General features: G+C 39.9%; 1 protein-coding gene and 1 non-coding gene across 2 annotated transcripts; both read left to right on the top strand.

Annotated features, from left to right (window-relative positions):
• The first annotated feature begins 4,582 nt into the window (after positions 1 to 4,582).
• Positions 4,583 to 4,689, top strand: LOC117281747 (small nucleolar RNA R71). Its single transcript, XR_004512384.1, has one exon. It is a non-coding gene; the product is annotated as a small nucleolar RNA R71 (small nucleolar RNA).
• Positions 4,690 to 9,013: 4,324 nt separating this feature from the next.
• LOC138894141 (uncharacterized) lies at positions 9,014 to 9,848 on the top strand. Its single transcript, XM_070178821.1, has 2 exons — positions 9,014 to 9,170; positions 9,400 to 9,848. Exons 1-2 carry the CDS (start codon positions 9,014 to 9,016, stop codon positions 9,846 to 9,848), a joined length of 606 nt encoding a protein of 201 aa, XP_070034922.1.
• The last annotated feature ends 498 nt before the right edge of the window (positions 9,849 to 10,346 follow it).

Raw genomic sequence — 10,346 nt, 5'->3', positions numbered from 1 at the left:
TCGAAGCAAGGAATAAGAAAAGAAGGTTATCAATGGGAGAAGATAGAGTTTTGATAGGATAGGTGCAAGATAATTGTTCGGAATTTAACTCTAGATAATTCACTTCTAATGTTCTAGTGTCTCTCTCGAATTCACTCAATTATCAGTTCAATTGTTATTCAAAACTCCTATCTCGATTAAGTCTTAACCTCACAAGATGAACAAATTTAAGCACGTGAAGATATGCAAGAATGCGTAGTGGAATGGTCTTTAGGAAAACCACTCTCGATTATCCTCCTAACTAGGTTTAATCAATGATTCAACTAGCCTCTTTCGATTACTAAGAAGAATTAATGAACTCAACCAACAATATAATGCAACGATATCACAAGTTATGCCTCTCGATTACATGAACAAGTGAATAAAGATGCAACAATTAAATCATCCAAAAATGCTTCAATACATAAACTAGAGTTATAATCCACGAACAATCATCAATACACTAAAACCATCAAACTCTAAAGAGAACTACTCCATGTATATGGAGCAATTCATCACAAATAAAGTTAAAGTCGAGGAAAACATAAATTCAATTCAAACTTGGGTCTTAAGTGAGGACGGAATGATGAAATCCTTGTGCTCGTGTTCCTCCAACTCCTCCTTAGCCTCCTTAGGTCGAATATGTGTCAAAAGTACTAAAAATAATATTTTTTCATGTATTTATACCAAGTAGCGTCCGTCCTAGACGAAACCCCCTTCTGCTAGCCGAAATAGGATTTTCACTCTATAAATATGGCACAGGGGCGACGCACCATGCGGGAAATTAGTGGGGAAATCCAGAGAGCTAAGTTCTAACAGATAACAGTAAATTGCACAAGCGTGGCGCGCGACAGTGGAGATTTCTTAGAGTATGGATCAAATCTCAATATTTGACATCCAGACTTGGTCCTCGACCCCTGAACACGATCTCGGCTTAATCCTTTGAGCTTTTACTCAGACTTCAAAGCTCCAAATAGCTTAAATTCATTCCATAACATCTACATAGCTCGGAATCACTCCTACAAGGCATAAAACACACAATAATTGCAAAACACTATCAATTAAAGCTCAAACACAAGTAAAGTGCAGTGAATTAGAGTGCAATAAGCGACTAAAATATGGGATTATAGCCTACCATCAACACCCCATACTTAAATCATTGCTCATCCTCGAGCAATCAAACTACACTTTATATAAACACGACCTTTTTAAACAACTCTGATAACTCATCACACCAAGAATATTTAAAACAGAACAAGTACAATACCGTAACATCCTACCCTCAAAATTTGACTTAAAAGCACCAGGAATTATTTATAATCCGCTCACTTACTCTAACATAGAGTTCAGCGACATTACCTTTCCTTCATGAATCAAGTGCCCTCACATAACAATAGAGAGTAGTTCCTCACAAAGTGAAATTTAAGAACAATTAGGAACTCAAGATAGAAAGAATTCACTCACTCTCAGAAACAACATTCATATGCCACAAAAGACGTACCATAGGCTTGCCCGTAGTGTACTACTCTACTAATTGAGCTCATTCAGTCATGGATCAATTAGGAATTTAATCGGTTGTAATGTAGGCTGCAGAATAGGTAGGATACATTTAGATATAGGAGTGACTACACCTCCCCAAGCACTTTTAATACATACATCTCATTGTTCAAAATCCCACACTTATGTCAACCAAAACTCCACCTTCACGTCAATATACATTAACTCCCTACTTATTTAAGCCCAATTACATCAAGTAACCACTATCAAGGAATATTTTTCACAATCTCTCACTTATCTTTTCTTTCTTTTTCAATTCAAGTGGCTATTACTTTTCAAAACATTGCATCTTTCTCCTTATTTCAATAGTTCCACTCAAAATCCAAACCAACCACCCCACACTTCAACTTTTACAAAGCTCATAACAAATTCAAGTTATCACGAGAGGTATAAGGTTTAAAAAAATTGTCAATTCAAACAAATGGGTAAGGCTTGTAATGTGGTTGCCAAAGAAGTAGGATTACATGCTCAAAGGGGGTTCACTAAGATACATAACAATTACGTGGGCAAAAGCTTATAACTGGCTCAATAAAGAAATGCCTATATCACTTCCAAGCTTGAATAAAACTACAATTTCGCTTTGCAAATACACGGGGGCAAGTTCTAGACATCAAATACAACGCACAAAATACACAAAACCTCACACACAAATGGCACATAACCCACTCAAGATTGGATTATCAAGACACTCTAATCAAAGCAGTTAAGCAAAGTTAAGATCATACAATTTAAGGTACTTATAAAAGAGTCAAAAACTGACCCTAAGCGTCACAACTAAATCACTTACTATTCTCAAGGCATAATAAAGTTAAGAGACATTTCTTTCAATTCAAATCACAACACAAGGCTTCCTACTACTCTACAAAATAAAAACTAACTACACTCGGTTCAAACAAAACCCTTGGAAAAGAACTGCGGCACAAAGAAAAATCAAGGGGGAATTATTACACTACCTAATAAAAGAAAAGCTTTTATTCTTTTTCTTTCGACCTTAATCCCTCAAGAAACCAGTCGAATGATATCCATCATCGGGAAAAATAAAAAAAAATCTTTTTTTTCAATTTTTATGGTTTTTGTTTTCAATTATTTTCTATCTCTAACTACTAAAACTAACACAAAAAGAAAACTAATATACATACAAGCATACATACATATCCCCCACCCCACACTTTAAGTTGTGGCATGTCCCCATGACACAATTAAAAAGTATAAGGTAAAGGAAACTTCCCTAAACATCTAATCGGGGTCTGAGTTGAAGTCGGGCTCTATTCCACGTGCCCGAACCAATGCACACATCCATGCTGATAGCTTCCTCTCAGCCTTTTTGGGGTACACCCCACACTTATCTTTCTCACTCAGTGCAGCCTTCTCTTTTGAGCCTTTCACTTTCCACTCAACACTCGCAAGTGGTTTTTCTTTTTGTGCCGCCTTTGCTACATTCATCTCAAAAGTCACAGTCTCCTCACCCACTCTAAGCATGAGTTTCCTCTCGTGTATATCTAATATAGCTCTTCCCGTAGCTAAGAATGATCTTCCTAGGATGAGCGGGACCTCCTTGTTTTCCTCCATATTCACCACTATAAAATCCACAGGAAATACAAACTCATCCACCCGAACTAACACATCTTCCACAATCCCCTCGGGTATTATAGTCGTTTGGTCTGCCGGCTACAAAGATATAGGTGCAGACCTTATCTCTCCAATCTCCTTTTCCAGTTTCCTATAAATCGAAAGAGGCATTAAATTAATTAAGGCACCAGAATCACATAAAGACTTATCAAAATTAATAGTTCCTAAAGAGAAAGATATAGTAAAACTCCCTGGATTTCTACACTTTTATGGGAGTTTGTTTTGCAATATCGCGCTGCAATGCTCTGTGAGCTTCACCACTAAGGTCTCTTTTATCTTCCTCTTCTTCGTCAGGATATCCTTCAAGAATTTTGCATAAGCAGGTATTTGTAAGAGTATTTCTGTGAATGGTAAGTTTACATGAACCTGTTTTAACAGATCCAGAAATCTCCCAAACTGCTTGTCCAACTTTTTTCTATATAGTTTTTGAGGGAAAGGTAAAGCAGGCATATGTTCGCTCTCATCAAGTTCCTCCCTTCTCAATTTTTCTTCCTTCTTATTTTTCTTCGCTTTCATCGGGCCTTTCTTCTTTTTATCAACACCATTCTTCAGCTACTCCCCACTTCCTTTTTTGAGTTTCACATCATTTTGGATCGGGGTATGATCTTTTAACTCTTGCCCACTTTTCAGAGTTACAGCATTCACTGTTTCTTTGGGATTTCTCTCAGTATCAGCAGGGAGAATTGCTGGAGCCCTCTCAGATAATATTGTTGCAATTTGTCCCACTTGTCTCTCCAGGTTTCGAAAAGATGTGCCCAACTCTTTGATAGCTGCTCCATGGGCGTCCAACCTCTTATCTGTCTTGATAATGAAGGCCTTCATTAGATCCTCTAGACCAGGCTGAATAGGCTGTTGAGGCTAAAATTGCTACCTCTAGTGATTTTGGTATGCTGGAGCTCCTTGTCCCTAGGGTCAAGAGTTATTTTGTTTCCAAGCATTCACAGTACCTCTAGGTGAACTCCATGAAAATCCGAGGTGCCTCAGACCCATTGCATTGAAATTGTAGTTTCCCGCATCATTTACTTCCTCAATTGAGGCTTGACACTGATGAGTAGGGTGTCATCTTCCACATATATCACAAGTTGTATGAGGCTCATTTTGTATCGAGGCTAAGGTCAACTTCCGTATTTACTTAGCCATAGCATGAAGTTGTACCTGCACAGATATATTTTTATCAACTTGGTGAACACCAGTCGATCTTCTTCTTTCAGCCCTCTCAGAGGGCTATTGATTTGCATCTTCAGATAACTCATCAAGAATTAAAACTATCTCCTCTGGAGTCTTCTTCATCAAAAGGCCTCCAACTGCATTGCTCAATGTTCTACGCGAGGCCGGTGTCAATCCTTCCCAAAAATCCTGGAGTTGCATCTAGAGTTCAATTTTGCTACGTTGACACTTTCTAACTATCTCCTTAAACCTCTCCCATGCTTCAAAAATAGTTTCAGTCTCTTTCTGGAAGAAGTTATGGATTTCTCTTCTAATATTGCTCGTCTTAGCCGAGGAGAAATATTTATCAAGGAATTTTCTAGTCATCTCCTCCCAAGTTCTGATCGATCCACTGGGCAAACTCCGAAGCCATTCCTTAGCATCATCTTTAAGTGAAAAGGGGAATTCCCTTAAGTACACTTCATGTTGTGACTCCCCATTATATTTAAATGTGTTCATAATCTCCTCGAAGTCGATTAGATGAGTGTTTGGATTTTTATTTGGCTTCACTCGAAATTGTTTGCTGCAATTGGAGGTGGTCTAACGTTGGATAATACTTGATTGTAGACCAGTCTAGCATAATCGCCAAGTTGTATTCTAGGCCTGGGAGCTATATTTCCAAACTGCTCTGCAGCCAAGGGTTGATGTTGATTAAATTTGTGACCCCTCTCTTCTTCATAGATGTTATGCGAATCTCTAATAGTTGCTTCCTCAGCATCCCGTGCAGCTTTTTCTCGTTGTTTGGGTTGCCTCTCTTGCAGTCAAATCTACATTATCATCACAGTTTTCAGCCATAGTTTCTTTGGTTGAGGATTTCCCAACCTTTTTTGATGTCTTGGTAAGATACTTTTCCTTCCTCAGTTGTCGCAGTTTTGTTTCTAACTCTGGCTCGTATGGTAGCACTACTTTCATAGAAGCTCGAGTCATGCACCAATATTAACTTGTAACCTGCATACAACCAAAGAACACCAAATGTAAAAAGGGAAAAGTAAAATAAAAAGGAAAAAAATCCTGAATTAGCACTACAAACTATTTCAAACACTATTGACTACCAATCCCCGGCAACGGTGCCAAAATTTGACGAGCTCAAAACACACACTTAAATTATGCTCGCTAATCAAATATAGTATAGTATAATATCGTATCCACAGGTATTGGATTTAAATAGTATTCTCGTAGTTTCTAGCTTGGTTGCTATCGAAGATGATCAACAATTGAGATTTATATATTTTCTAACTAAAATTAACTAAGAGTCTAAAGCTATTGACTAATGACAATCGAAGCAAGGAATAAGCAAAGAAGGTTATCAATGGGAGAATATAGGGTTTTGATAGGATAGGTGAAAGATAATTGTTCGGGATCAAACTCTAGATAATTCACTTCTAATGTTCAAGTGAGTCTCTCGAATTCACTCAATTATCATTACAAACGTTAGGCAAAACTCCTCTCTCGATTAAGTCTTAACCTCACAAGATGAACCAATTTAAGCACGTGAAGATATGCAAGAAATAGTGGACCCTTGGTCCTCTTCTTGTTGACCAACACATTGACCCCTTCCATAGCATGAACTTGCTTAGGAGCTTGAACTTGATAAAGTTGGGCCTTGTCGAGTTGAGTCACAGTTGTTGTCAATTTGGCAATGGATTGCCCATGGTCTTGTAACTCTTTATGGATATGAATCATGTTGGGATCACCTTTTGGAACATTGGCTCGGGATTTCCAAGCCGAAGATGTTTTCGCCATCTCATCAAGAATCTCACATTCCTCCACATAAGGTGTTGTCATAAAGTTTCCTCCGACAGAGTGATTGACCACATATTGGTTCGTAGTATTAATACCATGGTAGAAAGTTTGTTGGATCAAATTTCATGCAAAGGTTCATTGGGATCTTGCTTAAAATATAATATTTCATCCCTAAGAGTAGAAATGTCCGCGGGAGAGAAAAACATAGAAATAACCTTTGCCGCCAACTCATCCCAAGTATGGATAGAATGGTTAGGCAAGCGTTCCAGCTAATCTAAAGCATTACCCCGTAGAGAGAAGGGAAAAACCTTAGTCTTAAAGCATCCTCCAACACGTATCCACAAAGCCCTTCAAATGTTTATAACCATTTTGATTCGGCGCCCCAGTTAAAAAGCCTCGTTGCTCTAGAAAAGTGAGCATCACATTGGTGATTTGAAAGTTTTTCGCCCTAATGTGAGGAGGGCTTATTGCACTTGCATAACCTTCATCGGGCAAAATCCGGTGTTGCGCCGCTTGTGATTGTGGTGGTGGAGGTGGGGTGTCACGACCCCAATGTCCCTCTGTGGGATGTCGTGATGGAATCTAATCTCTAAGACTACGTAAGCCTAACACTTACTGAATCAAATGATAGAATTTAACCAAAACAACTATTAAACAAAAACCATATATTTCTATATAAAACCAACAATCCCAACACTATACAATATCCCAAAATCGGTAGTACAAGTCATAAGCTCTACTGAGTTCACTAGAAAATTTCTAAGTACAACTATTCCGGAATAGAAAAGGTGACTCAGAGGCCTGCGAACGCGACGACATGTATACCTTGAAGTCTCCGCTACAATATTTGATCAGCTATCTAACGATCAACAAACTCTGAAGTACCTGGATCTGCACAAAAAATATATAAAAAGCGTAGCATGAGTACACCACAGTGGTACCCAGTAAGTATCAAGACTAACCTCGGTGGAGTAGTGACGAGGATTAGTCAAGACACCTACCAGATGTAATAACCTGTACAAGTATGAATATAAAACTAACAGGGAACAATATAAGCTAAACATGGTAAGAAAGATGCTTCAATACTTGCAATAAGAACTAGAGCAACAATTAGCAAGAAGTAGCGACCAGTAATAACACCGCAGAGTAAGCTGAATACAATTTAATTCTAGTGATACCAAGTAAGGAAAACAAGTAACAACTCAATATCAACAACCTCTTTCACACAAGATTTATTTAAGAATTTCTCCGAGGTACCACACCTCATAAATCACAAATCACGGGTCCCAATTCACGAACCCTAATTATTTGGCATCTTGTGCCCACATTACAAATCACAACCGCACGGACAACTCACGTGCTGCACGGATAACTCACGTGCCAATACCATTAATACCTCATATCTGCACGGATAACTCATGTGCTAAGGGAGTGATAATATCTCATATCCGCACGGACAACTCACGTGCTAAGGGAGTGACAATATCTCATATCTACACGGACAACTCACGTGCCAGCAATAAAAATAACTCATAACCCCACGGATAACTTACGTGCCAATAGTACAACTCTCACACAGAAGGCAAGTAAACGAGAATACATGTAAATGATCAATAAACATCAGGATTCATCTTCTTAAACCAATATGAGTGATTAATTACGTGTATGCTTGTGCAAGTGTTCTATAACAACTCGAGTCAACAAGTAAGAGCAGAGACAACGAATGACACATAGGAAAAGACACAACAAAACTTAAAATGCACAACTCACACAAGGTAGGCACACCACTACACAAATATCACCAATAACAATGCTCCCAGGCCATCACAAGTCATCACAAATCATCCACAACATAGACCCCTTTGTCTCCCCATGTGCGCAACAATAAAGTAAATGCATGTATTATCTCGCCACGTGCGTATAATAATATTCCCGCCTTGTCTCGCCACATGCGCAAACCGATATATATAGCCCGCCTTGTCACGCCGCATGTGCAATATCAATAATATCAATAGCACAGACAGCTCACATATGAACACCCCAACAATCCTCTCAACAGTAGGTGAGCGGAGTTGCTTTTACTATATTTCAGCTGTCAAGAGCAGCGTATCAGTTGTGTCAGGCTTACGAGAAGGGTGGGTCAGCTGATGCAGCCCCACTCACTTGGGCTCAGTTTTCAGAGATGCTTTTGAGAGAGTTTGTTCCCCAAACCCTTCAGGATGCATGGCGCACATAGTTTGAGCATCTATGTCAGGGGACTATGACGGTGTCAAAGTATGCTATCAGATTCAGTAAGTTACCCCGACATGCACCAAACATGGTTTCTACAGTCAGAGAGCGAGTCCGTAGATTCATCGAGGGACTCAACTATGGTATTAAATTCAGCATGGCTCGAGAGTTAAAGACAGATACTCTGTATCAGTAGGTGGTAGAGATCGCACAGAGGTTGGAGGGTATGTGGGGTCATGAGAGGGAGGACAGAGAGGCCAATAGGCCACAAGATTTTAGAGTATATAGTGGTTCTCGCGCTCTAGTTGTAGCTCGTCATGGCAGAGGCTATATGAGTCATCTAGTTCATTTGGCACTTCCAGCTACTAGAGGTGCACCTGCTATTCCGAGGTATCAAGTTGCCCATTTTGCTCAGCCACTTTCTAGTAGACCTCCTGCACGGGGTGCCTTCAGCAGTCAGTCTGGCCGATTAGGGCAGGGTAAGTTTCAGTAGCCACGCCCACCGAGAGCTTTCTTTGAGTGTGATGATACAATACATATGGTAAGAGACTGCCCTAGACTCAGGAGGGATGAACCTCCATAGACTACACAAGCTCCACGGAATCTACAGGGTCCATAAGGTTTGCAGGACATGGTTTCCGCTCAAGTTGCCACTCTACCTGCCCCACCAGCTAGGGGTGGAGGTCAGGTGGGTAGAGGTCACCCTAGAGGGGGAGGCCAGGCTCGTTTCTATGCTTTTCCTGATGGAGGCGGTTGCATCGGATGCTGTCATCAAAGATATGGTTACGGTTTGTCATAGGGATGCATCAGTCTTATTTTATTTGGGATCCGCTTATTTATATGTGTCATCTTACTTTGCTCCGAATTTGGATATATCTTGTGATTTTTTGAGTTCTCCTATATATGTGTTCATGATTGTGGGAGATTATATTATTATGGACCATGTGTATCGGTCGTATTTAGTTGTTATTGGTGGTTTTGAGACCATAGTTGATCTATTGTTACTCAATATGGTAGACTTTTATGTGATCTTTGGCATGGATTGGTTGTCGCTCTATTATGTTATTTTGGATTGTCACACCAAGACTGTGACATTGGCTATTCCAGGTTTGTCGTGGTTGGAGTGGAGGGGTACATTTGATTATATTCCTAGTAGAGTTGTGTCCTTTCTGAAGGTGCAGCAGACAGTTAAGAAGGGGTGTGAAGCGTATCTATCTTTTGTGATAGATGTCAGTGTTGATACTCCTACCGTTGAATTAGTTCTGGTAGTGAGAGATTTTCCTTTTGTATTCCCAGCAGATCTTTCGGACATGCCGCCTAGAGATATCGATTTTGGTATTGACCTGGTGCCGGGTACTCAGTCTATTTCTATTCCACCATACCGTATAGCACCAGTGGAGTTGAAGGAGCTAAAGGAACAACTACAAGAATTGCTTGATAAGGGTTTCGATCAGCCTAGCGTATAACCTTAGGGTGCTCCAGTTCTGTTTGTGAAGAAGAATGATGGTTCTATGCGCATGTGTATTGATTATCCGTAGTTGAAAAAGGTTATAGTAAAGAACATGTACCCATTACCGCACATTGATGACTTATTTGACCAGCTTCAGGGTGCCAGGGTGTTCTCGAAGATTGATTTGCGGTCAAGGTATCATCAGGTGAAGATTCGGGATCTGGATATCCTGAATACTGCCTTTAGGACTTGGTATGGTCTCTACGAGTTCCTTGTGATGTCATTTAGGCTGACCAATGCCCCATCAGTATTATGCACCTGATGAATAGTATATTCCAGACACATCTTGACACATTCATCATTGTGTTTATTGACGACATCTTGGTGTACTCTCGCAGCCGGGAGGATCATGAGCAGCATTTGAGGATCGTGCTCCAGACCTTGAGGGAGAATAAGTTATATGAATTATTCCTCAAGTGCGAATTCTGGCTTGATTCGGTGGCATTTTTGGTCA

Source organism: Nicotiana tomentosiformis, chromosome 6, assembly GCF_000390325.3.
Source record: "Nicotiana tomentosiformis chromosome 6, ASM39032v3, whole genome shotgun sequence".
Classification (NCBI taxonomy): Eukaryota; Viridiplantae; Streptophyta; class Magnoliopsida; order Solanales; family Solanaceae; genus Nicotiana; species Nicotiana tomentosiformis.
This window is presented reverse-complemented; position numbering and strand designations above follow the sequence as displayed.